A 19,156-nucleotide genomic window follows, 5' to 3' on the forward strand; every position below is an offset into this window, starting at 1 on the left:
CTGGTGACCAGCACGTGACCACACACACACACCCCTCGGGGGGCACGGGCGCCCCCTCCTAGGTAACCAGCGCGTCCTACTCAGGGTCCTGAACTCAGTCAAAATTGGATTTGGCCCGAGAGAGGAACTAAAGCTTTCGTCTTTGAGGGGTGAGGGAAGCTGTTTCCCCCAGCCCCCCTGCGCTGCCCTGTCACTGAGCTCTCCGCTGACCCGGACTCCCCACGAGCACTTTCTGTCCTGGCTGGGGCGGCTCTAGGCGAGGCCCTGTGGTCCCCGCGGCTTTCCCTGCTGAGCAGCCCCAGGGAAGATCTGAAGTGGAACTTGGCCTTCTCACCAAGCCCCGCCCCCGACGCTGTGGCTTGCCCCCTCCTCGGTGAGCTGTCATCCTGGGGCGCACACCCCCAGGGTCCGACTGCTACCCTGATCCTCCCTCTTATTATATACAGACCGCAGAATTTTCTCGGTGATGGAAGCTATTTGTGTTCCTGGAACCTGAAATGCTTGGTCATGAGGATGTGGGATTAACGGGTTGGTGTCCTGTTTCCTGGCTTCTGCCCCGAGTGGAAGGCTCTGGGCCCCAGCCCCTTGTCTTCCTGAACGTTCGCATGCGTGCACCTCAGCCGCTGCTTCCCAGTGGAGTCCCACTGGCCGTTGTCTTTGCTTTCTGCCGCAGGAGGGGTGCTCCCTGGCTGTCCCCCCCACCCCCCGCTCGCCTGCGGGGTTCCTCGCTGCATCTGAAGCAGGGGGAGTAGAGCTGGGAGCCGGTTTGCCCAGACCGCCGAGTCCCTCCCCTCGTCTGGCGTCGCTCCCCTGACTCCATGCCCAGCTCTCGGGGGATAATACCGCTATTTCCAAGCAGCCCTGCTTCCAGTTGCCCTTTGCCACGCACAGTGGACGCCTTGGAACCGAAGGTAGTGACGACTTCCCGCTCTGCTCTAGCGACCAAACAACTGTTGTTCCCCCAGCAGCCGGTGACCTAGGGCGTCTCTCTGAGTGCCCGGCCTCTGGTGCTGGCCTTCGGGGCCAAAGCCTGCCCCTCCACTCTGTCCTCGGGGCTCCGAGTTGTGCCCCTGAATGACCGCTTAATGATGAGTCTGCAGTTTTAGACTTCTAGACGTGGCCCAAGGGATCAGCCACCGAGTGCTCTTTGCTGTTTTATTGCAGGAGATAATGGGATGCTTCTGTGGATGCCCCGAGTCCCCTGGGGTGGTGCTGGTGGAAGGGGGGGGCGGTCTGCAGCTCTTCATTCTCCTCGTCTGCCTGCCCTCCTGCCTTCCATTCTCTCTCCTTCCCTTTAGCTCTAAGACGTCCCCAGGGAACCCAGCATGAAAACGCACATGCCGTCTGGCTGCCTTACGTACAAACACATGGCAGTCTTTGCCCTGCTCCTAGTCAGCCAACCTGTGACTCCAGGACGACCCCAGTGGGGGTTGTAATCATTCTGGGGCCCTCTGGCCCAGGGTGACCTGCCATGCATGGGCCCTCCCTGCTTCCCAGACAAGCCAGACCCCTGACCTCCCCTCCTGGGCCCACACCCGCTCTAGCTCCTCCTTCTCCTTGTCCTGGCTTTGGAAGGGCTTGCCTCTCCAAAACTTCTGAAGCCCTCGCCGCTCATTAGGTTCATCGCTCCATCCAGCCAGGCCCGCCGAGCGGGGTTTGCATCCCTGTGGTGCAGTATCTTCGGACACGAGTCCTAAAACACAGGACACTGTGATAGCGTGGTCACCGACCAAATACTACATACTGTGGCTTTATAGCAGCGTTTCTCACTCTTCTGTTTCCTGATGAGGTTTGTTTCTTTTTTAAATTATTTTTACAGAGCCTTACTGGAAGGAGAGAGTAATCCAGAGGTATTGGTCTTGACTGAGCGCATTGAAAACGTGCCACAAGGTAAATAGAAGAAAAGCTAATTATTTAATTTTAAGATGTTTTCCACCTGAACAGGTTCATTCCATGGCTAAATAGTAAAGCATCATTTGTCTGGAAGAATTTGGGTTAGATATGATTTTTTTCAGGTGAGTGTCATTCATCCCTCTCTTACATACCAAATAGATTTTATTTAATGGGTCATGGTTTAAATAAGAATGTACATGGGAATGCGTGGAAAAATGCTTAGTAAATTCATTTATTCATCTGGCCAGTGCGGGGAGGGAGGAGAAGGTGCTGATGTAGAGACGGGAAGCGTGAAGGGCGAGGAGGAGACTGGGCGGGCGCTTGTGTATCACCCCCTTTGGAGGGAACGCCCTTTACAGACTGGAGACTTGCAGCTTTAGCACAAGTTTGGGGTGGTATTACTTCGTGGAGCAGGGAGTCAACACTCTGGAACTTGCTCCCCCGTGAGGGGCAGAGGTGGGAACGGTTACACCGTTCGTATTACCCTGGGTTGGCCTGGTCAGCTCATGTTGATGCGTGTGGTGCAGGTGTCCCTGGGTGCCCTGAGGTCTGTCTTGATTGAGGCCAAAAGCTACGGAATAAAGCTCAATATTCCCTATAGCTGCAGAACTGACAGAACAGGTGAGCATTCATTAGAAGGACCCTAAGAACCTGTAGGATAACTTTAGAAAGAAAAAAAAAAGCTTTTAAAGTCCTATGGAACTTACAGGGCTTTCTGGCTAAGGAAGGGCGGATTGAAGAACCTGTAGGATAACTTTAGAAAGAAAAAAAAAAGCTTTTAAAGTCCTATAGAACTTACAGGGCTTTCTGGCTAAGGAAGGGCGGATTGAATTACGTCCAGTATGCTCAGGCTGTGCCTCAATCGGCAGAGTTTCAGTCTCTATGAGTGTTCCCATATTTGAAATCATGGCACATTGGGAATGCATGTATTCGGTACTTCTATCAGGAGAATATTTGGTTAACAGCTAATCTGGAGAGATGGCAGATTTAAACAAAACAAAACGCTGTTCATTTTTATTTTTCAAAAATTGCATCCCTCTTAGGCACATCACAGCTTTGAAAGGTCACTGGGTTCAGAAGCACAGTTTTGGCTCTAGGTATCTGTGACTGGTTCGGATTTGGTCGTAGGTGGCATCTGACAGGTTTGCTTTCTGATTTTGAGAGTAAGGTTGAAAAAAGCCAAAGATGTCATTCACCTGATTTCAAGGTTTACTTAGCTGCATTTTTTTACGTGAGGGTTCATAAGTCTTCACTTAGAAGGAAGAGAGGAGAAAAGGGCTGGGGCCAGACTTGGAGGGGAACCAGTGGTTTGGGGCCAGGGCTTAGGGATCTCTGACAGCTTTGATCGTTCAGCCTAGGAAGAGCTCAGCAAGAGGGCTCCTGGGAGCCTGGTAACTTGTTTCATTCACTGATTGTTTTGTCAAGCTTCTTAAAGGATCCAGAGACAGTATTTGTAAACTAAATTTAGTTTTGCAGTTATGGATTATGCTAAAAGCAAGTAGCATTAGAAGAAAGAGGATGGGGGGGCGCCTGGGTGGCTCAGTCGTTAAGCATCTGCCTTTGGCTCAGGTCGTGATCCCAGGGTCCTGGGATCAAGCCCCACATCGGGCTCCCTGCTCAGTGGGAAGCCTGCTTCTCCCTCTCCCACTCGCCCTGCTTGTGCTCTCTCTCTCCCTGACAAATAAATAAATTCTTAAAAAAAAAAAAAAAAAAGAAAAAGAAGAAAGAGGATGGGTTGGGAACTCTTTTATGAGGCTTTGAGCTTCCAGATCATTCTGTGTCCTGTACGATATACGTGCCCATTGACTGTCCACTGAATAAATGTACAGATGTGTTCCTGGATAGTGTCTTCATAAGCACTGATAAGTTCACTTATGTTTCTTCTGTAATACTGTCCAGAGTAATGCCGGCCACTTGCTCACAAGGCGGTAAGAGCCTGAAAGCGGTCTGTCCTCTTCCGTACTTCTCGGTGGACCTTAATTAAAAACCAGATGTTCCTGCACTTTCCCCAGGGGTTCATCTTCTGGGGCCTCTCTGTTTAGGATTAGTATGTTGATCTGTCTGTCCTAAAGGGGCACCTGGGATCTGTCCTAAAGGGGATCTGTCCTAAAGGGGCACCTGGCTTTGGCTGCCGTGACAGGGAGACCAAGCTGGGGGTGTAGGCTTTACCCCGCCGATGGGGTGTGGCAGGCACCAGGGGGCGCTCTCCGGGAGGATGGTGCTCCTGGCCACCTTCTAACCACCGGCTGCCATTCCTAAGAGCAGGTGCCCTCGTGGTGGAGTTTGGATACACCCAAGGTAGCACCCTCTGTGGACGATCCCAAGCCAAGCAGGGAGCCCAGTGAACTGCCTCCCACCCCCAGGATCATGACATTAAAACAGACCGTAGTGCTGGTGCCTGGTTGGCTTCCTGCTCTGGCTCCTTGTCGAATGAGAAGTTTGTAAATATAGAAGTGTAAAAATAGACGAAGTCAGGGAGCCTTAGAAAAAGTTAAGTTCTGCAGGACTTGTTGGCCCAACATGGAAACGAATGGTGAGTAAGAGCCCATGAAATGGTGGAGGGACAGTGTCAATTGGTGTTTAGTAATCCTGTACTTTGTAATTATAAAGCTCTTCTCCGCTGAAATGTGTTAAAGAAACTTAGGTCAACAAGGTAGAGATGAATGTTTCCAAATTATCAGGATATTGTGAAATTTCAGCCGTGGAAACGGGCACCCCTGACCTCTCTCTCTCTTTTTTTTTTTTTAAGATTTTATTGATTTATTTGACAGAGGGAACACAAGCAAGGGGGGGTGGGAGAGGAAGAAGCAGGCTTCCCGCTGAGCAGGGAGCCCGATGCGGGGCTCGATCGCAGGACCCCGGGATCATGACCTGAGCGGAAGGCAGACGCTTAGGGACTGAGCCACCCAGGCGCCCCCACCCCTGACTTCTCTGATGCGTGTACTGTGCTCTATGATCACGCGGTCGATGTTTGTTAAGATCAGTAAGTGGAGAGAGGTGTTGGCTCGAAGCACGTGTCGTGCTCTATTTTATTGTAACAGGACTTTTTAAACTACCAAAAGAAATGATTTGGGGATTGAAAATCTCTCATTTTTACAATGGCCCTTCTGCCGTCATAGTAGGCTTTTATGATGACCGACGGGATTTGACCTGCGGTGATGCTTTTAAGATGAAAGAAGGTAATGATGCCTGTCCTTTTCCGCAGAGCTCCGGAGCACGTCCTATCGCTGCGCCAGCTCGGTGTTACAGAGGGAAAATGAAAGGAATCTGTTTGCCAGGCAGAAAGCACCCATGGCCAGCTTCAGCCACAGCCTGGTGCAGCACCCGCACCTGCCGGCCCAGCCCGTCACTGCAGGTGCTGCCGGAAGAGGCTTCCGAGGCTCAGAATATTCTTCCCGCACCACCACCCGGCAGGAAACAACTTACGAAGAAACTGCCGACTCGCGTGAGAAAACCTCCAAGAGTCAAACCAACTTCAGAACTTTCTCTCCGGCGCACAGTCTTTTAAGAGACCCTGAAGCTCCAGCGCAAACATTCCCCGAGAGGCTGAGAACCACAGGTACGAAGGACGCCTCCGCTCGTGAGGCCCGAGAGTCCACCGTGGCCCAAAAGTCCTACCGACAGCAGTGGGACGACGGGCCGGCAGGTGCTTCCAGAAGCACTTGGTCAAGTGAGAGGACCGTCATTGTGGGAAAGAAGACAGAAGCTAACGGCACGAGGGAGCAAGACAGAAACAGGCCAGAAACCGTCCAGACAAAGCGGGAGGAGAAGGTGTTTGATTCCAAAGAGAAGGCTTCCGAGGAGAGAAACCTGAGGTGGGAAGAGCTGACGAAGTTAGATAAAGAAACAAGAAAGAGAGAAAGCCAGCAACTGCGGGAACAGGGGAGAGGGAAGGAGTCGGCGCAGGAGAAGAGCGTGAGAGAGAGAGAGGTGCCCATCAGTCTAGGGGTCTCCCGGGAGAGCGTGCCACAGGAGGCCCCGAAAGCTTGCCAGACGCCCCCCGAAGAGGACGCCCCGGATGGTACTGGGAGAGGCGTGGAAACCCGGGAGGCCCGGTTCAGGATGGGCCCCGATGACATTGCCAGCCCGCCGAAGGGCGAGTCCACGACCGAAACCATAGCAGAAAACATCGTGTCCAGTATCCTGAAGCAGTTTACCCAGGCTCCGGATGCAGAGGCATCTGCCGATGCTTTTCCAGACACAAAGGTCACTTACGTGGACAGGAAAGAGCTTGCCGGCGACAGGCAAACAAAGACCGAGATAGTCGTGGAGTCGAGACTGACGGAGGAGGTCGATGTTTCAGATGAAGCCGGCCTGGAATACCTTCTGAGCAAGGACGTGAAGGAGGTGGACCTGAAGGGAAAGTCGGCCGAGCGGATGATAGGAGACATAATCAACGTTGGTCTGAAAGGAAGAGAGGGGAGGGCAAGGGTCGTCAACGTGGAGATCACCGAGGAACCCGTGAGCTACATCAGTGGTGAGAAGGCAGAGGAGTTTTCTATCCCGTTCAAAGTAGAGGAGGTGGACGATGTGTCTCCAGGCTCCAAGGGGCTTGTTGACGAGGGAGAAGGTTATGGAGGAGAAGATACCATGTTCTCAGGGAATCGGCATAAGGAGACCAAGTGTCCCCAAGAGGACGTAACCCACGTCGAGGAAGTCACGGAGGCAGGCGACTCGGAAGGAGGAGAGCAGAGTTATTTTGTGTCGACGCCGGATGAGCACCCCGGGGGGCAGAACAGAGACGAGGGCTCGGTGTATGGGCAGATCCACATTGAAGAAGAGTCCACCATCAGGTACTCTTGGCAAGATGAGATTCTGCCAGGGACTCGGAGAAAAACAAAGAGGGATGATGGGTCGGGAGAGACGGTTGTGAGGCCACCGGATGTCTTAGAAGCTCCGCTGGAGGAAGACGTGGGTCATACTCACTGGCAAGAACAAACTAGAAGCGGTGAATTTCATGCTGAACCCACAGTCATCGAAAAGGAGATTAAAATACCACCCGATTTCCACACGTCCATCAAGGGGGCCTTCAAGGAGCCCCGACACCAGCTGGTGGAGGTGATCGGGCAGCTAGAAGAAAGCCTTCCGGAGCGCGTGAAGGAGGAGTTGTCGGCCCTCGCCAGAGAGGGTCAGGGCGGGCCCGAGAACATGTCCATCGACGTCAAGAAAGTGCACACCTCCGGCGGTAGGGCCGTGACCTTGGTTGCCGAAGTCAACCTCTCGAAAACCGTGGACGCCAATCAGTTAGACCTGGAGGAGCTGAGCAAAGACGAAGCCGGGGAGATCGAGAAGGCCGTGGAGTCGGTGGTACAAGACAGTGTGGCCGAGCGGCACAGCCCGGCAGCCCCCGGGAGCCCAGACAGGGAGAGCGCAGCGGAGGCCCCGGCTGCCGGCCTCCGCTTCAGGCGCTGGGCCACCCAGGAACTGTACCACCCCTCCGGTGAGGAGGACGACGCCGGCAGGGCCTCCCCCGGCACGGAGCCGGCCACGTCCCAGGGGCCCGTGTCGGCCACCGTGGAAGTCACCAGCCCGAGGGGCTTCGGCCAGTCGCACGTGCTCGAGGACGTAAGCCGGTCTGTCCAGCGCGTTCAGATAGGCCCCACTGGGGTCTGGAGGACTGAGCACGTCTCTCGCGAGGGACCCACGGCAGAGGTGGTGGAGGTAAGTGGGGAAGGTGACCCAAGTCAGGCAGCCAGCTCGGCAGGCCCCCCCCTTCCCCCCCGGTCTGTGAGGCACCTCACCCTGGGTCCTGATCAGAGTCAAGTGGCCAAAGAAGTCCTTCTCCAAGGATCCGTCCCTGCCTTTCAGGAGGTGGGGGGCCCAGGAGAGCCTGGCCCCGTAGAGCTTTCCACAGACATGGAGAGACACAGTGTGTTTGGCTCCAAACAGTCTCATGCTAAAAGGGAAGTCATTTTTCAGGGCCCCATTTCCAAGGGCGGGGAGGGGTGGTGATTATTTTCAAACTGCAGAGTCTGTGGGTACCCCAGACTTCTGTAAAGCCCCTTCAGCTAAGCCCTCGAGCGGGGTTCCGTGAGCAAATCCAGGTCACGGCCCCCCTTTCAGACAGAAGGGTGATCAGGGAACGGCAGATCCACGAGGCAGGTCAAAATCGCGTCTCCGAGGCATCCGGCCACTGAGCAAATCATCCCCTTGCCCAGAGCGCTTAGTGACTCAGAAAACAGTGCTCGCAGAGAGGGCTCGGCAGACGGGAGCCAGGCTGCTCGTAGGTACACGGGGGGCAGGGCGATCCTGGAGAGGGCGCCTTCCAAAGGGCCAGTTCCCTGTCACCTCCGGAGGCCAGTGTGGGAGATGCATCAGGGGCAGAAGAGGCGTCGGGCATGAGCGGGTGCACTGGGCTGGGTCCCCGCAGCAACAAGAACCTCTGAACAGGTCGCCTTCCAGGACCTGTGTGTGAAACACTTGCACCTCCGGCTCAGTGGGTCCCCTGAGCGAGGCGAGGTAGCAGACAGCCGCAGTGCTAAGGCGGGTTGCGCTGGGGCCCCAAGACACTCCGTTTCCCTTGCAGGTGGACGTGAGTAACGTAGAGGTGACCCCCCGCTGGACACGAGAGACCACAGTCTTCTTTCCCGCAGGGACGGAAGCGGCTGCGCGTGGCGGCCCTGACCGGGATGCCTGGAGAGACGGGGGCAGTGGGAAGGCCTGGGTGGCCGGCGTGAGCTCTCAGGGCTCTGCTGGGGCCGGACACCAGGTCCCCGGGGAAAAGGGCAAGGAGCAGGCTGAGTTTGACAGGACGGTGCAGCTGCAGAGGGTGGTAGACCGAAGGTCGGTGATTTCGGATGAAAAGAAAGTGGCCCTTCTCTACCTAGACACTCAGGAGGAGGACAGTGAGGGACGCTGGTTTTGATGAATACTTTGTTCCCGGTGGTATCTTACAATCCGAGGCAACACACACACAGGCCTTTACTAATTGGAAGGAGGGAAGCTCACTCTTGATTAAGACGCCCCCTTTTTCTTTCTCCAAAGAGCGCTCCAGGCGATGTCAATTTACTCTATAATCTGTAAAGGTTTCAAGTTAATTCACGCCTTTAAAGGTGTTGGGATTTTATTTTTGAGTTGGAACTGAAGACAAATATGTTTTTTATCGTTTTAGTCTCCAAAGTTCCTTTTCCTGGAGTTTTCTCTTCACTGCTAGAGACAATTTCTACCAGTTTTGCTCCTGCTCACAGAAATGCCTCGCATCTGCCTAAAATTATAATTAACTATCCATACGGTCAGATGCCTATATGGTAACAAGGTAAAAGTAATATATTTACGAGTCAATCTTACTTGCATGTGCTAATATGAAATAAAAAACTAGCATTGAAAAGGAAAAATGTATACGCTTTTCTAAGCCTTCTCGAAAAGAAATCCTAGGAAAGAAGCAGCGCTTCCATTAAAAAAAAAAAAAAAAAAAAAAGCTCTAAATGATTTTTTCTTTAGGAAAAAGTTAAATTCACTTTAAGACCTGAATGAATTGCTTTCTATGTGCAGAGCTTTAAAAAAAATATATATATAGTGTTTTATTTATGGAGAGAAGAGCCTCAGCCTATGGTGATATTTCAAGTCCCTAATACACTTGCTGTGTTTGCACAGGTCCCAGAACCCTGCACCAGTCCTGCGTGTGCAGGGGAAATGATTCTTGGGACTAGCTTCGAGTATTTTCTTTTGCAGCACTAGGTGGTTAAGTAGCGCACGGTCTAAATACTCTTTCTTGTTACAACCCGAGTTCTGGAGTAGCCAGCTCCTATCAGAGTATTCTCGAGCTTCTCTGCACCCTAGCCCTTAGCATCTAAACGTTTAATTTTCCTGGTGGGAGGCAGACCCCGAAGACCATACAGAGAACGCTGATGCTCGGATGAGAACTTGCTTCCCAGATGGTCGTGCAGTTATCCCTGGAAGCACAGGGCGGACGGTGCCTCCCAAAGAAGCCCTTTCACCCCACCTCGAAAGGGGCCAAGGTCTTTCTGAGCTCAGAGACGTCGCGATGAAAAACCACCACCAATCTCAAGGAAGTTTTTGAGTTTTTAACAGAAATGATTACAGCTGGGGTGTTTTGGTCGGGGGAGTTGATACTAATGTTGAATAGAAGAAGATGTTTTAGGGGAAGAAGCTGGGCTCCCCTCTGGTTGCCCAGCACTGAAGCACCCAGGAGGGGCCCCCGGAAGGCAAAGGCCCTGCCCTCCTGGGCCACAGGATGCTGACCTTCACATCCATACGGTCGCCTTTAAGACACTAGAGCGAGGGTGCTTTATTGGGTTTGTTTTCTTTTACATAAGGGCATTGCTTTTAAGGCTTCCATCTTCAGAGGTAGGGCCTCATGCAAAAATAATATTTCTCGCAGCAGTGTTATTTTAATCCAAGCTCGTTTCTTGCACATAAAGTCGAACCTGTATTTTCTCTAACACAGAACCTAGAGCTGCCGGTAGTGAGCTGAAGAATAACGATCCGAGGTGACATCAGCCTCAAGTGGGTTATGGTGATGGGGGTGGTGGTTATGGCACGAGGGGGGCGGGGTCACACAGTGGCTCTCCAGCCCCCAAGACCTCCATCTCCTCGGCCTCCAGAAATGGCCACAGCAGAGAGTTGAGGGAGAGTGCATTTTCTTAATAAGCCAAGGAAAAATGCAGCAAAGCTTTCAGGGTGATCTGTCTTATAAACACTGTGAATCCGGGTGTAGACAAAGTTGACTTCCAAGTTTAAACCATTGTTGTCGGCCAGATGAGCCAGTAACTGTCACAAACTGGTACAGAGGTGACGGCTTTGCAAAGACTTCTCGTTTCTGATACAGTCAAGGATGGGCTGATTTTCTGTTAGCCGTAGTGGGTGATGGTGTTTGTAGAAGTGATTTATTGGTCAAGGGGACAGCCTACCGGTTTGATGGCAAGACAGACTGAGGATGGGGAGTCTGTTCTGTGAGTCCGAGTGGGCTTAGTTTTATGTCCCTCTCCTGCCTTGTGATCTGGTAAATGAGTGCTGACAGATTACTAATATGACCCACCTCTATTTGGAAAATAAGTATCTGAGGTCTTAATTTATATTTCCATGTTAGAACACGGATCTTCAAGGAGTAGCCTGCCAAGAGTATTCACGGATATGGACTCCCAAGCTATCTTTGGTTGCTCAGTCTCTGGATCACCCAGGAGCAGGGCAGGCCCTCCACACTGTGCAGATCACCCCACAGCTCCGGGTCCTTTAAAACCAGTCGCTCTGGAGGCAATAGAAATCAACTTTGGGGGTGGGACAGAACCAGTATTTACCGTTGTGGAGACAAAACCATATTAACAGAATGCTTTGCACCCTCCCACTGGTGGTTTTGATATTGTGTGGTTTCCAGTGTATATTTAGGATGGAATCATCGAAAAAGCTGATCTTTCTAAGCTGTTCCCTACCGAGGGAAGTGTCACAAGAATGTATAAAAATAAAAATCTAAGAAAAAAACCCCACCTTGTTCCTGGAGAAAATGAATGTTTTCTAGTAGGTGTTTTTGTGCTTTCTATTTAAGCTCTAATTAAAACCTATATGTGTTTACACGCATGGTTTTTTTCTTTTTATTTTTCTTTAAGTGGTGGCACAGAATCACTGGGGAGACTCTCAGAAGTTTCGGTTCCTTACCTGAATTAGAACTTGGTGGTGTTCACACAGAATTAGAAAGCATGGCGGACAGAGCAAAAACCAGCTGGCTTGTATTCAAACACAGACTGGACAGTTTGTGGTAAGAATGTGGTCGTCACAGCCTGGAAGGCTAGTGCTGTAGGGTGACCAGCCATCTCGTTGTTGCCTGGGATGGAGGTGTCTCCCGGGACACGGGACGTTCAGTGCTAAAACCAGGACAGCCCAAGGCACACCAACATGATGGTTCACTTAAGTGCAAATTGGAGGGGTTAGTAAGTCATGTCTGTTTCTTGGTGCTTGAAAAACTTGGAGTTGTTGGAGACACAGAAGAGTTATTAGATACCCTTGCTTGGTGTGTAACTTTTTACCACAAAGACCATGAATATCTATGGTCTTCCTCTTGTGTTGAAGTTAACACATTTAATAGATGGGAGACATTTGGGCGGGACGGTCCTAAGTTCATTCTTTCCTGGGGTAGGGACGAAAGTTTTTAAAATGCATTTTAGTTTCTGTGATTCTAAGACCTTCTCCTCCAAGAAATACAGAAAGGACGAAGTCACATCAGAATTCACTTTTTCCCCCCCAAAAGCCCAGCATGGACTCCTGTCTGCTCAGGCTGCAGCAAGAGCAGAGCACGGACTGGGAGGCTCACACAAGGGACATTTCTTTCTCCCAGTTCTGGAGGCCGGAAGTCGAAGATCGAAGTGCTGGTGGTTTCGGTGCCTGGTTGGGGCTCTCTGGTTGCCCGACGGTCGTCTTGTGTCTTAACGTGGTGGAGAGCGATCGTGTCTCGTGTCTCTTTTGATCAGGGCATTAATCCCATTCACGGGGTCTACTCTCACGTATTCATCACCTCCCAGAGGCCCCACCCCTAGTATTTTCACACTGGGGACTAGGGCTTCATCATGAATTTTGGAGGTACACATTCAGTCCCTGGCAGACTCCAGTGTGGTGTATACTTAAAATGCTTATTCCCCCATCCACGTTGAAACTCGTATCTTCAACTAGATGGAACACTTGGTGAGTAGTGACCACGTCTCGTGCCTTCCTCCCACTACAGGCCTACTGGGTGAGTGGGTACCAGGGGTGGTGGTCTGTGTGGGCAGCTCACAGCTTCCAAGGGGGACCAGGGACCCTGCCTGTCTCTCTAACCCTGTCATGAGCCTTTTTGGTTTATTTCCCCCATCAATTCTTGAGGTGGCATCCTGCCCAAATGGAACCAGAGTGGCTTTGGGTTTCCCACTGGGTGCTGGAGTGGAAGGGGGCCCAGGCTGCATCCTGCTGCCATCTTAGCACCAGCCTGCAGCCTCGTTGGACCGCAGTCCGTGGGATGAGGGTGGGAAGGAGAAGGAGCAGCGCCACCCACAGCCCATTCCCACCCACTGTGTACTCTGTCCACCTTTATCCAGCACCAGCTCTCATTGTTGACAGCGTGAACAAAGGTGCTCAAAACTTCCACTCTGCTTTTCCGTTCTCGAGTGGCAATGGCCTCCCCCCGCAGGAGACTGAAGAGCACTGTGGGACATGAGCGCTCGTCCCACTCCCACCCTCCCCACCTCACATGCCGAACCCAGAGAAAGCTGGGAGAGCAGGGGGCCAAGGACTGGGCCAACTCAAAAAAAAAAAAAAAAAAAGAAGCTCCCGAGGGCAGCCATGTTTCTCCTGCCCGGAGTAGAGGCCACGGGAGTCAGCGGTCCTCCCCCGCAGCCTCTCCAGGCCGGCCTCACTCCTGCTCATCTCTCTTCACTCCCTTACCCCTGCCTCCCCTGACCTCTGGCCCGTTTACCACCATTCACTACCTGCCTCGCTGTACTGGGCTCTTTCCCTCTGCTACCAACTAATTGCACCATTATGTTTAGCGTAGCGTCCATGTTGGCTGGCAAGCTCTGAGGGGAAGGGGACGGTGTGTCTTGTTTACTGTTGTGTCCCCAGCTCTCACTGGGTGTTCAGCCACTTTTAGTGAATGACTGCATGAGTGAAGAGAAGTTTCTTCGTGCCCCTCTCTAGGCTCCGAGCAGCTCTGAGGCAAGCTTCATTTTATTTTTTTACTTTTTTATTTTTTTTAAAAAGATTTTATTTATTTATCCATTTGAGAGAGAGAATGAGACGGGGGAGGGTCAGAGGGAGAAGCAGACCCCCCGCTGAGCAGGGAGCCCGATGTGGGACTCGATCCCGGGACTCCAGGATCGTGACCTGAGCCGAAGGCAGCCGCCCAACCAACTGAGCCACCCAGGCGCCCCAAGCTTCATTTTAAAAATACATACCAACCCCAGTACTCCCAAGTTTCCTCTCATTAGCATTTTATTCTCAATCCCTATTATCTTCTATAAGAAAGGGCTTTTTCCAGAATTGTATTGCTCCAAGTCTTGACTCCAGATCTATGCCAGGGGCTCTCCGTCCAGATACTGTACATTGTATTCACACACAGGAAATCGTAAACTTCTGAAGAGAAGCCTTGCAACCCCAGCGGTGCTGATGGGTACAAGTTTTTGTTGGCGAGAAAAACCACTTGGGCGGCAAAAAAGACAAATTCTTTATAAAGCACCAGATCACCCTGGAGGGTATCCACCGTCCAAACGTGGCCCACGGGAGGTCTGCAAAGAGCAAACCCTGACCGGCTGTCGGATTCCATCTTCTTGTTGGAGAGGCTGATAGGGGACCCTCGGTGTCGGCGCCCAGGCATGACTAAAGCTCTCTCTGGGGGGGCGGGGGGGCGGTGCTCAGTCCGCCGCGTTGGGCCGGGCCTTCCCCAGCACAGTGTGCGGGGCCACGCCGGTGTAGAAGGCTGGTTTGGCTTTCGGGGCCTGCCTAGACTTCACGGCCACCTCTGGGGTCCTGCCAAGGAGCAGAAGGTGGGGTGAGTGTGGTGCCCCTCAGACCTCCGCACGGTTCCCCCCCGGCCCAGCCCTTGCTGCGGTGAAGGGAAGCCTCACGACTGTGAGCTACAGGTCACGAAGGAGCCTGGGGAGGGAAGATAAATGAGAAGAGAATCCGGGCACAGGATTTTTTTCTCCCGCTTTCTAATTCTTTGTGACCCTTCTCGCTGAGCTGAGAGAATCGGCCCTTGGCTGGCTCAGTGAGCAGAACACAAGCAGAGAGGTTGGGGCTGGAGGCCTTGCCGGCTCAAGGCCGAAGGGGCCCCGGCTCAGGGGGTGGGCTCTGAGACAGTGCCCCCTGCTGGCTGTCTCCTCGCCTTCCAGGCTTCCATGATCGTTCCTTGGCAGTCTGCCCACAGGCTCTGTGAGGTGTAGCATCTCTACAGCGGAGCGTGCGCCTCTTCTCTGCTCACCGGCTGCGGAAGACCTGGGGTCGGCCTTCAAGGTGAAGTCAGAGGGCTCTCCGGCCCCCCCATCCTGACAGGCCAGCCGGCCAAGCTAGAGCACTGCGCCCTTGCCTTCCCGCAGGGGAGGTGACCTGCAGGCGCTGGTCTGTAGGAGGAAGAATCCCAGTGTGTTTCTGACATTATTCAAGAGCTAATCTCTTCTTAGTATCTGGGCAAGGGAAGCTAGTTTACTGGTCCCGTATAGTTGATGAGTTACAGGAAGTCAGTTAGTAAAACTTCCCACGGAAAGTTCACAGAACCTTAACAGAACCAGCTTCCTTCGAGATCGGAATGGCAAAGGAAACAGTGCAAGCGGAGGCCAACTCACTTGGACAGGACGTCCACCGTCTGCTGGGTGGCCAGAGTCCTCTTGTCCTGTAGTCCGTACAAGAGCGTCTGAATCTGAAGACACTGCAGAACACCAAGTAGCGATCATGAGGTTGTAACAATGTCACTGAGAGCGTTTCTCAGGAAAATCAAGTCTCCCTTGAATGAAATAAAGACCCATGCCTGACAGAACTGGTGCATGCTCAGGGTTTCTCAGGGACAGACCTTCAGGGACCTTCAATCTGGATGCTCTGAGGGATCCAGAGAACACATGTAAAGTTTTAACACTATTTTACAGAACTCCCTATGACTAGCTGTATGCGAACTATGTTTACGTTCATTTTAGAAAATAAAGGTAAGAACACTGGAATCGACTGGGGATGGTCTCTAGTTTCCATTATTAAATGAGCCTTATAATAGCCCAGAAAAGTTTTTTAATGCCTTTGCTTTTTGTTGTTGTTGTTGTTAAAAAATGCTTTATATTATATAGGCTTTTTATATTCATTACTATACAGTAATTTCTTAGGATATTTAGGAGTTAACTGTTCAGTTTATGTCTTACCCAGGGCTAACTTTGGCTTGATTTCTCCCCTCTGCTTATTGGGCTGCCATTTATTTGGTTGCCTGTACCAGGCCAAGGCAAACTCAAGGAAAGGATAAAGATGAAAGTTGTGCCCCCAGATGGCCAAAACTCAACGATGGTTTTCATCCAGAGATAGACAAACAGATCAATAGAACATGGCAGAGAGTCTAACACTTGACAGATGACAGAAGTGGCCCTGAAGGGTCTAGGGGGAAGAGCTGAACTAGTGAATAAATGGAACTTTTGGATGAAAATATTGAAGGTTTATCTTCATCACCTTGAGGTAGGGAAGTGTTTCTTACTTCCAGACAAACCAAAAGTAAAAGACTGATAAAATTTAACTGTATTAAAATTCAAAACATCTATGCACCAAAATTCACCTTAAGCAAAGTACAAAGAGGGAAAGTACAAAGTACAATGAGAGAAAATACTCGCACAATACTGAGAAGGGATTAGTATTAAGAACATAGAAAGAACTCCTATAAGGTAATGAGAAAAACAACTTACCAATAGAAAATAATCAAAAGACATAAAGAGATTATTCAAAGAATTTGAAAACTAAGTGGCTAATAAACATACCTAAGCTCACTAGTAATCAGAAATGCAAACTAAAACTTCAACAAGGTCATCCTTTCACCTATTCTACTGCAAAAATTATAGTCTGATCATAATACCAAGCTTTGTCAAAGGTATTAAGCAAGAACAACACTTTTATATATTGATAGTGGGTGTTGAAATCGGTACGACAACTTTTTAGAACAATTTGGCAATATTTAGTAATGGATAGGTAAATTGTGATATATATATATATATATAGTATATATACAATATCATACAGATTTTTGATGTGCTTGTATATATCCACATAGATGAATCTTGTGATTATAGGCAGAAAAAAAGCAAATTGCAGATGAATGCATTATATACTATTATGTTATATATTATTATATATTATATATATCATTTATACAAAGCTTAAGCATGTAAAACAAGGCCATAGTAAAATAATTAAGACAACATAGGAATGATATCAAATTCAGGACAGTAGTCATCTGGAGGTGGGGGTGGGAAAGGGAATAGTGGGGACTTCAACTGTATGGGTCATGTCTTGTTGCTTATATTGGATTGTGGGCTCAAAGGTGTTTGTTACATTCTTCATGCTTTTCTGCACATCTGAAATACTTTATATTTTTAAAATATTGAATTGGTTTTTCTACATGGTAACCGCTTGAGTCAAAAAAAGTGCGAGGGTTTGAGGACTTTGTACTGAAGACTGTTTATTCGTTCTGATCTGACAACCATTTTTAGGTCTTTGAGAAAATTAAAATGCAAGCAGCCAAAATGCTTTGTCTTTATAAGATGTGGAAAATATCAAAACTGTCTGAATGTTTGGTTCAATCTGAGGAACTGAGAATGTGGTTTTGGAATCTGAGAATGGGGCTGTCTTCTGGAGGAAAGAAATATTATTAGATGAAGATATGACACGGTTCTTTTTTAAAATAACAGATCTTCACTCTGTTGGTTGAATTATGTAACACCAGGAAGTAGTACCCTGGTTCTGTTATTCCATTTAGCATATGATTCAAATTCTCCAAAATCCCACCCCCTTCATCCAACAAGCCCCAGCCCTTCTGGGGCCGTGGCCAGGCCTGGCCTAGGCAACGTGCTGCTCATTCCACGGGGTTGAGCCAGCACTGATTTAATCCACAGATAAACTGTGAACTTGGCAAATTCAGGAACCTGAGAAAGTTCTGTACTGCTTTTGGGGACGGGTTTCCAGCCCTCCTCTTCTGCGTGGCTCCCCACTGTTGGAAGCCTGGGGGTGTCTCCATGCAGGGCCCAGCAGAGAAGGTGCTCAGGAAGGGACTGCAAGCAGGAAGCAAGCAGGCTTTCCCATCACTTCTGCTTGGCAGTGAGAGGCCCCTGTCCAGGGCTAACATTCTTGCCAGAATAGACTTCATTTTCTCCTACATGGCCAGAAATACCTTAACTTAGTGTAAAAGATCAGGTCTAATTTTAAACCCACCTGACTCCTCTGTTTACATACTTATGAGTGCTTCTGATGCAGCTCATTTTGAAATGAGCTGATGTCAACATGCTTTGGTGCTAACTTGTTCATCGTGACATTAGAATTTTACTGACATTATAGCGATTATTTGAGACGGTCTGAGGGTCTCAGTTTACCCTGCCTTAACAGATGGCCTCCAAAATCCAAAAGTCAGGAGGAATTTCCGTCCTACCCCTTTGGTTACCAAAGTTTCTCTCTGGCCCCTCATTTCCTAGGGAAAGACATACTAGTAGCTAAATATTCACAGATTCCTGGGAACAATGACATGGCAATTGACAGAGCTTATACAAATTCTCACTGGTTTTACTAACTACCTCCATTCCAGACCTTGTGTGCTGATCCTTTTTCCCGGGGAAAATGTTTGTAGAGAGAGCGGAGGTGGGAGAGAGGGTCATGATCAATACTCAAGCCCAAGAGAGGTGAGCCCCTCCATCCCCATCCCTACTCCCTAGACCCCGGTAGTCAAGACTCTTTTCTTCCTGGCATTAATAGATTTTTGCAAAGGCTACTTATCCTCATTAAGAAGATTTGCCCCAAATTCTAGCTGAAGTGAGAAGAGATGTAAAGGGATGCCAGCTAAGAGAGGGAAACAGGTCCTCAGCCCCTGCCTAATCTCCTTTATGATGACAGAGCCCAGGGACGCTGTACCTGGCACCACAACAAGAAAGAATCATTCACCCATTAGCTGGAATTAGTCTTCAAGAGCTACCTTTTTAAAAGAGTGAAATAACCCCTCACTGATCCTTAGTAGAAAATGTTTACATAGCCGCGTATTTATCTAAGAAACGTAAATTGAATTTCTCAACGTTCTGCTCCTCTTAGCTAAATCTGTTTAAGCATTTTTGTGTGAAATAGGTATTTCGATTCTTCTGTTAAAAATATAGACATCGACAGAGACAGAGTCAATAAATTGTTAACTGAACCTCCTGGGAGCCAGGCATTGTAAACACCTCTCGGAACTAAGTAAAGAACTCCCAAACACTGGCAATAGAACATCCGACACCGTAAATAAAAGCTGTTTGGTGTCCTCCAGATTCTTCCAAGGCCAACGCACTCCGATCTGAAATCAGTCCCTACATGGGTGTTTCTCATTTTTCTTTAAGTCAACAAAAAACCCTGAAGTTTCCAGGATCCAGGTGAATCTGGGGGAGCCGTGACATTGCTGTTTTTCTCTTTGATTTTATCTGCAGGGCTTGGGAGAAGTCAATTGTGTTTCTATTATTCCTTAAACATCAAACAAGAAGCTTTTGTCCCACTGCAGAAAGACAAAAGGGGGTGCTGGCTTCTACACTAGCCTGCAAGCTGTCCCCAGAGGGACCACGTTTGTGTTGCTTGTCTTTGTGCCCCAGGG

At 50.0% G+C, this 19,156-nt stretch overlaps 2 protein-coding genes across 15 annotated transcripts in view; one reads left to right on the forward strand and one right to left on the reverse strand.

The window, feature by feature from the left end:
• SYNM (synemin) overlaps positions 1-19,129 on the forward strand; it is a 35,107-nt gene extending 15,978 nt beyond the window's left edge. Inside the window, exons 3-7 of one of the 6 annotated variants that reach the window (XR_010404884.1) lie at positions 1,820-1,890; positions 5,099-7,554; positions 11,457-11,605; positions 15,788-16,020; positions 18,996-19,129. Coding sequence is in view for 4 of the 6 variants with exons in the window: in XM_064569956.1 (XP_064426026.1) it covers positions 1,820-1,890; positions 5,099-7,554; positions 11,457-11,605; positions 12,095-12,380 (2,962 nt within the window). In the remaining 2 variants the exon portion in view is untranslated. Of the gene's footprint in view, positions 1-1,819; positions 1,891-5,098; positions 7,555-8,419; positions 11,422-11,456; positions 11,606-12,094; positions 12,574-15,787; positions 16,021-18,995 lie in introns of those variants that run through there. The other 5 variants (XR_010404883.1, XM_064569956.1, XM_064569957.1 and 2 more) reach the window with 5 other exon arrangements.
• Positions 1-19,156, reverse strand: part of TTC23 (tetratricopeptide repeat domain 23) — a 116,239-nt gene that overhangs the window by 4,330 nt on the left and 92,753 nt on the right. For 7 of the 9 annotated variants that reach the window (XM_064569965.1, XM_064569959.1, XM_064569962.1 and 4 more), the window contains 2 exons: positions 15,156-15,238; positions 13,577-14,340 (listed from right to left, as the gene is read on the reverse strand). In XM_064569965.1, the coding sequence (XP_064426035.1) occupies positions 14,226-14,340; positions 15,156-15,238 (198 nt within the window). In that variant the 3' untranslated portion in view covers positions 13,577-14,225. Of the gene's footprint in view, positions 1-13,576; positions 14,341-14,383; positions 14,467-15,155; positions 15,239-19,156 lie in introns of those variants that run through there. The other 2 variants (XM_064569964.1, XM_064569963.1) reach the window with 2 other exon arrangements.

This window comes from Mirounga angustirostris, unplaced genomic scaffold, assembly GCF_029215605.1.
Source record: "Mirounga angustirostris isolate CCGP_5_RB_7025 unplaced genomic scaffold, mMirAng1.0.hap1 SCAF_9, whole genome shotgun sequence".
Lineage (NCBI taxonomy): Eukaryota > Metazoa > Chordata > Mammalia > Carnivora > Phocidae > Mirounga > Mirounga angustirostris.